At 39.7% G+C, this 13,808-nt stretch overlaps 1 protein-coding gene across 6 annotated transcripts; it reads left to right on the forward strand.

Annotated features, from left to right (window-relative positions):
• The first annotated feature begins 1,377 nt into the window (after positions 1 to 1,377).
• LOC146361036 (uncharacterized) lies at positions 1,378 to 13,465 on the forward strand. Of its 6 annotated transcripts, none has more exons than XM_084922165.1 (11): positions 1,378 to 1,591; positions 4,211 to 4,373; positions 4,479 to 4,680; positions 4,773 to 5,043; positions 5,996 to 6,022; positions 6,113 to 6,195; positions 6,287 to 6,475; positions 6,637 to 6,730; positions 7,761 to 7,781; positions 9,637 to 10,932; positions 11,099 to 13,465. In XM_084922165.1, exons 2-11 carry the CDS (start codon positions 4,282 to 4,284, stop codon positions 11,104 to 11,106), a joined length of 2,283 nt encoding a protein of 760 aa, XP_084778291.1. In that variant the 5' UTR covers positions 1,378 to 1,591; positions 4,211 to 4,281; the 3' UTR covers positions 11,107 to 13,465. The 6 variants fall into 6 exon arrangements, with proteins under 6 accessions (XP_084778291.1, XP_084778289.1, XP_084778287.1 ...); XM_084922163.1 differs by having other exon boundaries at positions 4,242 to 4,373; positions 6,284 to 6,475; XM_084922161.1 differs by having other exon boundaries at positions 1,379 to 1,591; positions 6,284 to 6,475; positions 11,099 to 13,464.
• The last annotated feature ends 343 nt before the right edge of the window (positions 13,466 to 13,808 follow it).

Consider the following 13,808-nt stretch of genomic DNA (forward strand, 5'->3'; position numbering starts at 1 on the left):
CAGTGTGGACATGTGTTCCCTGTTCTTAATTTGATTAAAACTCCCACTTAACAGCCTGTTCCTGCTCACCTACTGTATAAAGATGAATAAAGTGCTCTGTGGGATGATGCAGGAGCCTGGCTTGAGTTTCAGTTATTCATTATTGTCTTATAAACATCCTCTGTAAGGAAGGCTTGACTAATCAAATATTATTTAGAAAAAGAAAATCCAAGAATCCTTCCGTCAGTTAAAGCAATGGTTTATAGCTAACCCTAACCCCATTTAAAAAGAAAAAAAAATACAAAACTGTGACTGTAACAGAGATCTGATGGTAGGTATGCAAGATTATTTTTGGTAGACTGAGACAACAATTATGTCCAAAAGTATTGCAATCATGCGTAGACCATAAACAGACAAAGACATAAGTACTTACTATATATTATAAAAACTTTCTAGGCAGACAGACTTGCTTGAAATAGTTTCCATCTTGGCTCAGTAATAACATGCCAGCATTTTAACAGTTTTTACCTGATAAAAGTTTGACCATTTGCCTTTTAAATTCAGCTTCAGAATGCTAACACTTGCTTAAAAGCTCTACACACAGACTAAGTTTCCAGGGTCCAGTGTTCACAATCTCTAGGGTTAGGTTTAAGTGTTTATATAACCTTATTCAAACCTTGTTTAGTTAACAAAAAAACTATATAATATTTTTATTGAATCTGAGCCAAATTCATTTGCAAGGTAAACAGCACAGGTGTTAAGAAATTATTGAACTGGCATAGGAGCACAAGAATTGGTCAATTTTAATTCTTGGGAGATCCTGCCCTGTCACCCGCCCAAGGATGGTAACAACTGCTTAAAGTGTTCCTTGTGTTATTTTTAGCTTACATGCCTTGTCCAACGCTCCTACAGCTACTCAATAAGAGATTTACTACATTACCCAGAAGACATTAGCCCTGAGGGTATTGACCCAGCTTGACTCAATTTATAGCACAGTTATATAATGTAGTGGACTAAGTACCAGCAAGAAAATGCAATTTTCTAATGGTGCAAAACACTGTGAAAGGCCAGTACAACACTGATGATAGGTGAATCACCACTGTAGCTTAAGTTTGTTTCATGTATTCTGTGCAATGGGGTAAAAGTTTATTTGCGTGTATACAGAACAGCACTGGTTCCTGCATGCTATACAATATGATGGGCTCTTGCTGAGATGTCATAATTTAGCCCGACTCTATAGAGAGGATCAGTAGCTTATATGGAGTAGAGGGTTTTTTTTTACAAAATGAGTGGCAAAGTCAGCACTGATGGGGCAGAGTTTTAAAGTTGCAGAATGGTTCACCAGGTTATCACACACATGCCCATGCAGATATCAATCCTCCTTGTCCTTCTCAACACCAACACCCACAAAGCATACACACAGTAGCCATGCACATAAACAAACATGCAAAGTGCCATCACATGACTGGGCAGGGCCTGTGGGTGTGGCTGGCTTCTCTCTACAAGGATTACAGAGTGAGAGAATTCCCCTGCCCCTCTCCTTCTCTCCTCCCATCACTTAACAATACAGAGGAGAAACCTGAAAGAGAATGGGACCAATGTCTGGACACAGGTGAGTGTAATAGGGTTATGAGTGCATATACAATGAATCATTCCTGTGTCTTTGAATGTGACTGCGGGTAGAGATGCAGCCTTTTAAAAGCACTAATCCTTCTTACTCAAGAAACAGAGTAGCCTAAGCTTATTTGGTGCTCAGCATTACTGCCTGAACGACATGGCTGAAGACAGACAGGCTGAGCGGATCATGTACTGTGTATTTATTCACACACATTTGTTGTGCATGTAGGATAAGTTTCTACCGAGTTTTTAACTGTTGGTTATTCGGTGAAGGCTAATAGTGGAATAAATTGTTCCTTTAGATAGTTTAAATTTAACGAGATAATTAGGCTAACTGCTTAAAATGCAAATAGCGTTCTAATTGTTACTGATAATTCAGGTGTCCGGTGTGTATATCGGTATCCCTTTGTTCGGGTATAGTAAAGGACTACAGGTTTAGTTTGGCTGTTCAGTGTACCAGCGTCTGTGCGCGCGCTTCAGCGGCCTATGACACGCGCGTGTTGATGAGCGGAGACATGCAGCTGTTTTGTAGCACGCTCCGCTGAGCAGCTCTTTTTCAAACACACACCGGGGCGTTGGCTTTTAATCGAGCTATTTGAGAGACTGCGTCTAAGCAATGGCAGAGAACAACACAAGGTCAAAGGTGAGGACAGAGCGTAATGGAATCCCATGAAGGAGGTGAGGTGTCCTCACATGTACCCAGATAGGCAACCTTCAGTTCACGGCGGAGGTTGAGACGTGGGATCTCAGGGAATCACGGCAGTAATCGCAATTTAGGTTTCAGGCTCTCTCCTTTTTATTTATTTTTCGTCATATTTCACTTAAGGGGTTCGTATGTGGGCCAATAGATTCTTAGAGCGCTTTATCATTGCTTTCATGTTTCCTGTTTCTTTACCTTGTAATTCTAAGAATGGCGGGGAAAAAAACCCAAACACACAAACGTTTTTTTCAGTTCTTCACCTTTGAATGAGCAATTTCAGTCTTACAAGTTCATGTGACTGGATGTATAAATACTACAAAGTAAATGTGACAATAGAGTAATTCCATATGAGGTCAGTTGAATCTGAGAAAGTGTTCCACCTGACATCCTCAGAAACGGCTGGGGTTTCAACTTTAGTATACATAATGAAGCCATGTAAATGTGATACTATGAAAAATGTCCAATCTACAGGCCCTTTAAGTCCATAGTAGTGGGTTACAGGAAATAACCACATGACAGTCTAAATACTATACAACAGGGCTGCCACAAACGATTATTTTGTTAGTCACTAGTCACCGATTATTTTTGCAATTAGTCGACTAATCAGATCATGCATCCATTGGACGTAAAAGTACAGCTTATTGCACCAGCATGCATCTGCTCTTATATAACTACCATTAGCTTACAGCTTTAAGTGTGTAAGGTATGTGCTAACTAAAAATAAAGACAAGATGATAGTTTATAAAATTTTAATGAAATTTGCAGAATGTTTCGGTGAAGTTTAATAAACTCCTTGCTATCTAAAATATAACAGGACACCGGAGTATATTCTCGAGCATCTCACACTCCTGATAATCGGTTGTCTGCTTGACATTTATTCAGCTGTGTAAAAACTATAACTTTAATCTCAGCCAAACCGATTTACTCAGGAACAAATAAAATACTAAAAAAAAAAAGCCAAACAATAACATTTTTAAGTTATCTAAGTGACTTATATATGTTTAACCTGAGTAGTGAAAGATGGCAGTGGGTTTGAAAACAATTTGCCGGGAGTCCGGTGTTCTCACGGGCTCCAGTGAGCCTTGCCCCCGGCTAGCTATCGAGCTAATGGGTAACAGACGTCTCCGAAAACGTCGGAGCGCTTTTGAAAATATGTGGTGTCTTGATAAACTGAGCAGATATTTGAGGTTTACACAGCAACATTCTCGCCTGAAAATATGTTAAACGTTTATTTTGTGACCCAGAAAGAATAATAAGAGTAATATTAAAACTAACTAGCTGCCGCCATTGTTGGAAACTGAGCTGGACTGCACTATGAATTCTGGGACAGCATTACTGCCTGAACGACAGTAGGGGTTTAATGCCAGCTGCCGTTAAACCCCTTCTTCGGGGTTTAACGGCAGCTGGCATCCTTGTACATGCAGTGCTGCCATCTTCTGTTTCAGTTCGTTATTACACTCTTAAATCCTACTACTTATTCCTGCGTCTTGTGGGATCTTACAAAGCTTCAAACGACGTGTCGACTATTAAATCAGTCGTCGACGATTTTGATAGTCGACGTAATCGTGACTAGTCGACTAATCGTGGCAGCCCTACTATACAACCAGGAAATGAACACTGTCAGAATAGAGACGGTGTTAATTTGTCATGGACTGACTCATAAACGTAGGTCACCATACAAGATAAACTTATTTCCCAGTATGTCGCTGGCAGTCAGTAAACTGAATAACAAACAGTAAAGACCATTGTCACAGTTTATATTTTATTGATAAGTCATAAATTCATAAAATGCAAGAATAATTTAAAGATGATAATTAGCTGTTGCCAAATAGTGAAGTATGGTGGCCATTTGGTTCCTGTTAGTTTGTGGGAGGTCATGTTTTAATCATATTTAGGAATGTAAATGGCTTACAGGTCATTTGTCTGACACTGGGAACAACTTCAGATCTTGTGCGTCCCCGTGACTTCCTCTGAGGTTCACAGAGATGAGCGAGGAGGTGGGTCCACTGCAAAGAGACCATTTGCTGTGCGTGGTTCTGCCAGGTGGGCTGGAGAAGAGTGTCACAGTGCATGGAAGGTGGGTCATATCACAGTTTAAAAAAATAAATAACTGCTGCAACAGCAATGATTTTCACAAAGTGCAAAACATGTTAAGATAATCCTTAAATTCTCATCTTCACAGTAAACCACTGATGGACTTTATAGTCACTTTCTGTGCAAGTAACCACCTGAATCCTTCGGACTATACTGTTGATATTCTATCTCCCAACAAGAGCAACATAAGTTTCAAACCAAACTCTACTATTGGCTCGCTAGAAGCTGAGAAGATTGTGCTGAAGCCCAAAGGGATGGAGGAAAAGCTCAAGGGGCCATACGTGCCTGAGGTAAAAGGGAGGGGGAAAAGTTGTAAAGTAAAACGTTGCTTCATCGCGCTTCATCACAATGAGCATATGTTAACGGTTGTTTCTCATTGCAGGCAACAATACGTCTGTTGATCAACTACAATAAATCCCATAAGACTGTGGTGCGAGTCGATCCCAAACTGCCGCTGCAGATGCTGCTGCCGTCGGTGTGTGACAAGTGTGAGTTTAAAGTAGAAACAACCATATTACTGAAAGACTCTCAGTCCAAAGAGCCACTGGACCTGACTAAGAGCTTAAATGACCACGGACTCAGGGAAGTGTTTGCCAAAGACACGGGGGGTAAAGACCTCACTGACCATCATCAGCCCAAGACAGCAGAAACAGGTATGAAGGATGTGAAAGCTGCTAGTCAGCGGTCCTGTGATCTTATGTCCCTCTAAATATTTAAAAGACCTGTGATGTTCTTTACCACGATTTAATTCAGGTAATGTCACACTGGCTTGTGTATGTTATTTTGTTAGGAAAACCTCATTTCTGTTGTCCCCCTGTTGGGTAATAATGTTAAAGCTGTACAGCATAAACACAGCAGGTACACACCAGAAACTTTTGTTTATGTTAACATAAATAGTTAAAGGCTGAAAGTGGGGGGGAAATTAGATGTCAATTACTTTGAGTATGGTATCACTGTTTGTTCTGCCTTAAGTAGTTCTAACACTGCTGCTTTCTGTGGATTTTTTTCCCATGAGTATATGGGAAATGTTTAGAAGCAAAAAACATGAAGCAGACGGAAACTGTTTGATGACAGAAGCCAGATTCAGCAAACAGTCTAAACAGGACGAGTCCATTCCAGGTTTCACTCCTGTGAAGCACAAAACTCTAAGTCTGCAGTAAACAAAGTCTAAACAAAATGGAACAATTAAAAACTGGAAAAACATGGCTTTGGCCTTTTCTGTTGAGGCTGCAGATGGTGGCTCATAACTGGGTGTCAGCAGCACAAATCCCTGGAGCCAAGCCGCTTGTGTCAACAGTCCAAGGTTGCTGTTTGGGAAATGCAACATGGCACAAAGCAAGAGCCATCAAACTGGTTTTATGAACATGATCACTTGATATGAATTCAGTAGTTAAGCTTCATGACCACGCGCACCTGACTGTCTCAGAGATATGACGTGCAGTCATCAGCAACAAGCAAGTTTGTCTAACATCCTGTGGTGTGCTGTCTTAGTAGTCGTAGTCACATATCTTTTATTCCTGCAATACACCTGCTCCTGTGTAAATATTAACCTAATTCATCTGTTTTGGCAACTTTGTTTTCTGTCTGTAACAACTGTCACACCAGCAGAAGTCATCTCACTTCCACTGCAAGGTAACCAACCCAAACAATTTCATATAGTGGCTCGCCATTCAGGGTTTATACTGCACATCACTTACCAATCAGATCCTTTTCATTCCCTAGACCTGCCAAAAAAGGAGAAGAAATGGAAGGAGAACAAAGGATTCTTCAGCCTATTTAGAAGAAGGAAGAAGAAACATGAAATGGTATATTATCAGTCTGTGAGGAGAACGATGTTTGCTTTATTCTTTGATCAACTTTTACTGATGACCAGCATTTACATTTCACGTGTAGCAGGGCGCAGTAAGTGCTCCTGCTTCTCCAGGACCCAGGAAACAAGCGGTACTCCGTATGAATTCGGAGAGCATTTCATCTTCCAACACCTTGCCTATAGAAAAGCCCAAGAAGAGGCAAGCCCCCCCGCCACCAGTTGCTGTTTCTCAGAGTGTCAGTAACTTCAGCACCTGCAATTTAGGAGGAGCACAGGTTAGTTGGTGGCAGGGATGAAAATGGAACACGACCAGAACATCCTGAAAAATCTTTTTGTAAAAATGAGAACACTGGTCAAACTTTGAAAGAATAAAGGAACCACTATATAAATGGAAATACTTGGGACATATGCCAATGATACCATTGTGTCTCTGTAGAGCTCTGAAGGATCTACCTTAAGAAGTACCAAGAGGAGGGCCCCACCACCTCCCTGTGCAAACACACTCCAGGAGCTGCTGACAGATACTAAAGGTAAAATCATGAATGCAAAATGGTGGAGCTGGGGAAAAAAAAAGATTCCAGGCATTAATTGAGATAATGGAGCCAGTCTTTCACTTTAAACTGACAAATTATTGTCAGTCTCATTGCTTCATCTCTTATAGGGCAAGCTGTTTATGTTGCTACCTAGTGGTGACTGTCTGCAAGTAAACAAGTAAACTATGCTTGTGAAGTAATCCCTGTAAAATTGCCCTTTTACAGCATTTCAGTAAAAGGTCATTTTTACTGAAATGCTGTCAAATTGGAAATCGAATGTGTTTAAACAGAGATGAATCCTCAAAACCTCAGATGGGTTCAAGAAAGAAATGAAATTAAGATGAAATTATCAAAGAAAATGCCTTCAAATGGGAGATTTGGCAGTTAAATCTGACAAAAAAAAACATAGCATTTATCGGTCCATACAGTTGAACCCTGTGTGATATGACCCAGGGCCTTGTTCATAAGACATATTGGCTCCAGTCTGTCCTCAGCTTCAAGCTTTCATTCCCCTGTATTACTGTCTGAAATGTGTCCCCTGCCTGGCTACAGGTTCTCTGTGGACATGCTTTCTTTTTAATGATCTGCTACAGATTTGGCTCTTGATTTCATTTTTAGTTAAAAGCTGCTAATAATAACTAAGTGAGAATAAGTAAATTGATCACTTTTTAAAAAAAAGCTTTCTTTCGTGATCTAAATAACAGTTTAATTGTGAACAGCAGCCTCATTGTCTTGGTTCACTCCTTCGTTTTCTTTAAACCACGACACATACCACACTGCTGAGCTAGTGTCAATGTGATGCTGAAAAAACAACTCCCAGCCAAAGGTAGATGGACATTAAACATACTCCTGATCTCCTACACTTGCGTAAACATGATCCTCTACAATCTGATCTTTAACAAAACAGGATTTTTGCATCCATGGCAGAGCATTTAACGGAGTCTCTTCAGTATGAGGTGGTTCTAAACATCTTGGACGTTAGTTAGGAAGCTATTAGACTGAAGCTTTTTCTCCTCCCTGCTTACAGACTCTGTGCCATCCCAAGGAGGTAATTGAGGGCTGCTGCTGCTGCTGCTGCTGCTGCTGCCACCACCCCTGTCACTTTTTGCTCTCCTCCTTCCATCACCCTATTGCTCCTCTCCATCTTCTTCCTGCGTTGGCCTCTTCTTCCTCCTTCCCATCTTAGTGGCTTTTGTAGATCCTTTTTGGTGGCTTTTATGGACACACAGTGCCCTCTATAACATTTGAGACAAAGACACAAATGTTGGTTTTATAAAAAGAATTAGACATTTTCAGAGGTTAATGTTAGCTAATGGGAGAATCTAACATAAATTGAGATATAAAGACCTTCACTGCAGCCACCTTCAGTTGCCGCATTGAGTTTGATATTTAATCATGGAAAGGAATGTTGTTTTGGGTTCAGATCAGGTGACTGACTTGGCCATTGAAAAATATGCCTTTACTTTTAGGAACTCTTGGGTTGCTTTTGCAACCTGCTTTGGGTTATTGTTGTTGTGTACTTTAGTTTTCCTTTGAACTGGTCAGTGCATTCATTATTTTTAACACCAGAATATTGATTTAACCACTTGAAGAGTTTCTGCTTTTTCTCTGATAGGTTTATTTGGATTTTTTTATCCTAGTGACAGTCTTCCTCACATCCCATATTTAAAATGAGATTAAAATTACAATGAAAAGCTATAAATTACACATTCAAAACTTAAGCTTCAGATTCAGATGTTATGTTTGCCTCATTTGTCATATCTACACCTTACAATCCACTGTGATGGTGCACAGCACAAAGGAAAAACAACAAACTGTGTTTTTTTTGTCCCAAAGATTATGGCGGGCACTGTATTCACGCCGTCTAGATTTACAAGCTGTAGATTTGTGCTGTTCAGCTGCCTGCTTATACTACTGATCCATATTTCTCTGATAATTCTGTACTTTGCTTTTTCTAATTTGTGTGTGATTTCCTATTAATGGGTTAGACTAGAGTTAATTATTGTGCCTTTTAAATGATAAAGAAGCCACCAAGAAGAGCATTTGGTTAAAATGAATTATTAATTCTGTTGATTCCAAAGTGACTTTTTAAAATCTTGCATGTTTAGTTCTTTCTTTGCTAAATAATATAGTTATGTGTTTTAAAGTATAATGTTAGTCCTTGAAGTTGATTCTTCTGCTTACTCATTTAGACAATACATCTTAAGATAAATGTAACAGTTTTATGTGCACACTTTTCTAGATTGTTTTATTTTATTATTAAAATGATTAATAATCATATCAATATTTTAATGTATATTTCTGTATACTATGTAAGCCTACATCTTAATGATATACCGTTGCCTCAGAAATAATTTAAATCCTCTTTACTTAGTTTTTTAGATTCATTTTAAATTAATAATGTAGCATTCTTTCCCCATCAATCTACATTGAAAAAGCCTAAATGCAAAACTGAAGAACTCAAGAAATTAAATCTTTACTCTATGAGATTATTTAGATCTTTAATTCGGTCTCCTCTTAGGTAAGTTTCTACAAGGCTTTGACGAGGTTATTCAAATCAAGGATGGAAAGCATCCTTGAAGCTCCATCTTTAGGTTCTTCTAAGGATGTTCAGACAAACCTTGGAGTTTACCAAAGGCCTTCTTGTTTGGTTTGCTCAGTCCTTGCTTTATCTGCTTCCAGATAAAGACCATTATTCTCCTGAACTGATACCAACTGTTGAGTGCCACAATATTAACCATTTATAGTCATTTTCTTCATTTAAAGTTATTCCTATGTGTGTGCAAAAAAGTAAGGGTTTTTAATAATTTTGAAGTATCTGCACACAGATTTTTGGGTCCAAGACCTTTTAAAAATGAATAATTAAGATGAAAACTGTTGCTAAGTCTTTCCTGTTTCTTTAGAAACTGTCAAGTCCCTGAACACTCTGGAGGAACTAAAAGAAAGTGATGAGTCAGAGTGTGTAAACAGATCACCATCTTCACTGGCACGCCCTTTACAGCCAAAGTCAGGATCATCCTCCTTACAGCAATCACTGGCTCATCTCCACGAAGTGGCTGATCCCTATCTGCCTATGTTACGAGGCAAAGACTTCTCCAGCGCCCGCTGCAACCTTGCCAAAGTCCTGATGTCTTCTGTTTCTAGAGAAACACTGGTCAGACGTTTGAAGAACTCTGCCACTTTCCCCAAATTTCAAAATGGCTCCTCTTTTACGTCCATGACCCCAAGGTTTCCGACTAGTGAAGTTTTCTGCACAGATGTTGAATCCGCTTTCAAATCTAACCTTCCAACTGAGAGTGAATGGGAGTATCCAGCTGAGAACAGGGGGATGACCACTTTTAAAGTTATCCCTCTGAAGAAAACACAAGATCTTACCGGAGATCTTCCAGACCAGTGCTGTATATCATTGGAAGATAACCCAGAGAACAAAACTTCTCATGAGGTTGGGAATAATCAAGCAGATACTGATGAGAAACGATATTCACCAGACACATCGGGGAGTGAAGACCCTGCACCCAGTCCGGATACCTCCTCTCAGCAGATTCAGCTTCCTGACAACCTGGTTTCTCCTCCACTTTTGCATGATTTAACTGATCAGAACTTACCCAGTCCACCTCTGTCGGAGGCTAGGGACACCTCTGAAAAGGAGAGGGAAGAGGTGGGGTATGAGGTCTCATCAGAGGTGATTTCAGGGTGCAGTTATGGAGAGGTTAATACTGAAGATCACATCCACTCAGAACCTCAGAAGGAATTTGTCGATAATTCCAGCGCAGACACGGACCAATGCAGTGCGTGCGCCGATGAGACGAAAGTTGAGGAGGAAGTGGTGCAAGAAGAAGAGGAGAAGGAGGAGGGCAGTTTCCCTCCACCTCCTCCACCTTTCTTTTTCAATGAAGACATAGCGATAATGGAGAATGAAAGAGAGGATACTACATCCCCCTCTTTGCTGTCCTCCCAAATATCAAGCCCTACAGTTGCCCTGAATGGGCAAATTAATGTATTCAGGGAGACCCTTCAAGACGAGCCTACTTCACCTAGGCCTGAACAGAACAGTCTGGACAAGAAGAGTGCAGCCCCTTCCAGATTTGCTCAGGCAGTAGCAATAGCTGTCCAGAGATCTCAATGCAGTAAAGGTCCTCAACTTTCCAGTGGTGCACATGGTTTGCTTCCATCACCACCTCGGTCCACATATCAGTATGGTGAGTTCTGTACTCGACTGGTAGTTTAGTTAAGTCTCTTTACTGTGATGACTTACTTTAGAACTCACTAATAATTATATTCACATGTCTGTTTGACTGTCTTCCACTACATCTCTGCTTGCTAGAGGCCCTGTGACTTAGAAACATTTCTCTTATTCTTCTACAGGTGCCTGACCTGCTTTCCTCTCAGATGTTTGAATGAAAGTCCTGGTTCACAGTTGGGCCTGACTGTGGACACCAGACTGAATAATTTCTAAGAACATCATCAGTTTTTATTCTTTTCTTTTTAAGGTTTGTGCTCACTGTCAAATGTCTGATTTTTATGTTACAAAATGATTTATATACATGTTGAGCACAAACATTTTCTGTTATGAAGAAGGCCAAATTCATAGGACATGAGTGAAAATGTCCTGTGTGTTTTGTTTTTGTTTTTTTTGGTTTTTTTTTACCATTTTCATTCAGCATGTGCCAACACAAACACAACTCTATGCGAGAGCTTCTCTTTTTTTTTCTTTTTTTTTTTTTTTGTCTGTAATTGCAATTATAGGCTTATTTTCTGTATGTTTGAAATTTATTTTCTCTTTCAGTATGCCCGTTTGTATGCTTCCAGATATCAATAATACTGTAAAAAAGAGCTGTCTCATATTCTGGTCTGGATTTTAGTCACCAGGTGGCAGAAGAGCTTAGCTTTTAAAATGCATGAGCCTGACACCATCTCTTTTTGAGATTTTTTTTTTTTTTTTATAAAATCGCTGCTTCCAAAGACAAAATAGACAAAAAGCATTTTATATATTTAACTGAAATTATATGGAACATTATTCTAATACTCAGTTGGGGTTTTTTGTTTTGTTTTGTTTTTTTTTTAGTGTCAGAGTTATTTTCCCGTAGGCTATTGCTGTTCAAAAATCCATACCCATTCAGGGACATGCCGTGAGTAAGAAATACATGTAATATTTATTAGAGATGAGATAATTTCTTGCATTTCCAGAAAAAAGAAAGGGGGGGAAAAAAAGAATATCTTTAGTGGAAGCATGGGTTTTATGCCAAGCATTTCCGCACCTTCCTGAATAAACTCAGTCCACTTTGCTCACATGCACACACAGTTATGTCTTTAATGGACCCATACCTCGGGGCAATACTGCATAGCTATACTTGGGTGCCAAAAGAATCTGCACTACTATATGTATTGATCCAGCCCTGGCCTTAAAGGAACAGCAAGGAGCTATGCAAGACCTAGCCAGAACCGCCTGTGGCTAAAGCTTCTTGTTTGCCAGGCCTGGACTGAGTGGGCTCACTTGAAGACTTTCTTTCTCTTCGTCTCTCTCTCTCTGTGTGTCTCCCTCTCTTTATCTCTCTTTTTCTAACATCCCTTGCTCCATCTGAGAAGCGAGAGAGAGAGAGAGGAGCATGGGTTGCTGGTGGATGATGGGAGGTGACCATTGACCCTGTCGTGTTTCTGCGGCGCTCCTCCCAGAGGAGATGCCTGGCCCTCAAGGGCACAGCCATGTCACGCTGCCGTTGTCATGGAGAATGCCATTACCGCCCCTAAGGGAAAGAGCCATGTCTAACGTTTACCAAAAAAAAAAGTCTGCAGGAAAAGAAACACACATGCTGGAGAGAAGCTCTTTCTCCTGCCCAAAGCAATGATATCCAATGTAAGTGACAACTCTGGCATTATCCTTTTCCAAGCAGGGAAAGGTTGAATTTCAACCAGAGCGCTAATATTCGTCATTATTCAGACACAACGAAGCTGGATTTATAACGTGGTATAACAAAAATACTACATTTCTGATCAAGCATACAACCGTGATGTTATTAGCACAGGTGAACGACAGAGAGAAAACAGACGTAAAGAGGTTTTACTGATTATTGTCTCTGGAGACGAGGTGAGTGAAATCCTGGAGGACACTTCCGTCACATGAGCACACACAGGTTCAAACACATTAATGAGGGGCCTTTGGGATGAATGCAAGATCACTCTCTGGATCGGTTTAGTTAAACACACCTGAACAAACAAGGAAAAGTGAGTGCATGTACAGAACACTGATGGACAACAAAGGAACCTACACGGCAAGACTCCACCCTACAACCTCAAAATCAAAGGAAAATCTCTCAATCACTTACACAACACACAAAATTCATAATTAAAAAATGAAAAAAGTCTTTGATGTTTGATTTCAGTGATCATGTTGATGTCAATATGAAGGCCACTAAACTGCTTATTGCAGCTCTTTCCACCAAGATCTTCCTGAATTATAAAAAAAATATTTAAATTATAAAAAAAAGTTATAAAAAATACTGAAAAAATTATACAACGACGAAAAATAAATGATTTTTTTTTAATAAAGAGAAAATGGGCAGTTAGAGTAGGTTCATAAAAATCCAAAATGTATCATGTATGATCAGGATTTTGAAAGCTGTTCTGCACCAGCAGCAGCATCACATCTAGTGGGGAATAAAACTGGTTTTAATAACTGAAGAGAATTTCAATTATCAGACAGAAATCTGTTAATTTTCCTGGCATTTCTCACCACTTTTTTTTTTTTAAGAAAAAATGCCTCTGATGCCAGAAAAAAAAAGATCCAATAAACAAAACAGGTTTTAAAAACTAAGAAATAACACAAAAAGCTCCAGGATTCACAAAGACGGGCTCTGACATGGGTTTTAATTAGTGGCATGATGTCCTCTGGTCACCTGGACTGGCTTATGTGGCTGTCGTGTGATTGTTGGGGGTTCTTTCTAATATTTCAGGGTCTTTGCCTTACAATATAAAATGGCTTGAGGCAACTGATGAGGTGAATTGGTGCTTTATAAATCAAGTTAATTTCAGTTATTCAAAAAAAAAAAAGTGTTCAGTTTTGTAAAGCACGCACGTC

This window comes from Perissodus microlepis, chromosome 23 (genome assembly GCF_051167445.1).
Source record: "Perissodus microlepis isolate ML-2025 ecotype Zambia chromosome 23, ASM5116744v1, whole genome shotgun sequence".
NCBI lineage: Eukaryota > Metazoa > Chordata > Actinopteri > Cichliformes > Cichlidae > Perissodus > Perissodus microlepis.

Coding starts and splice junctions, on each gene's coding strand:
- LOC146361036 (XM_084922163.1), top strand. CDS start 4,282: ATGAGCGAGGAGGTGGGTCCACTGCAAAGAGACCATTTGCTGTGCGTG. Junction 5,044..5,995: donor GCCCAAGACAGCAGAAACAG/GTATGAAGGATG, acceptor CTGTCACACCAG/CAGAAGTCATCTCACTTCCA. Junction 6,476..6,636: donor GCAATTTAGGAGGAGCACAG/GTTAGTTGGTGG, acceptor GTGTCTCTGTAG/AGCTCTGAAGGATCTACCTT.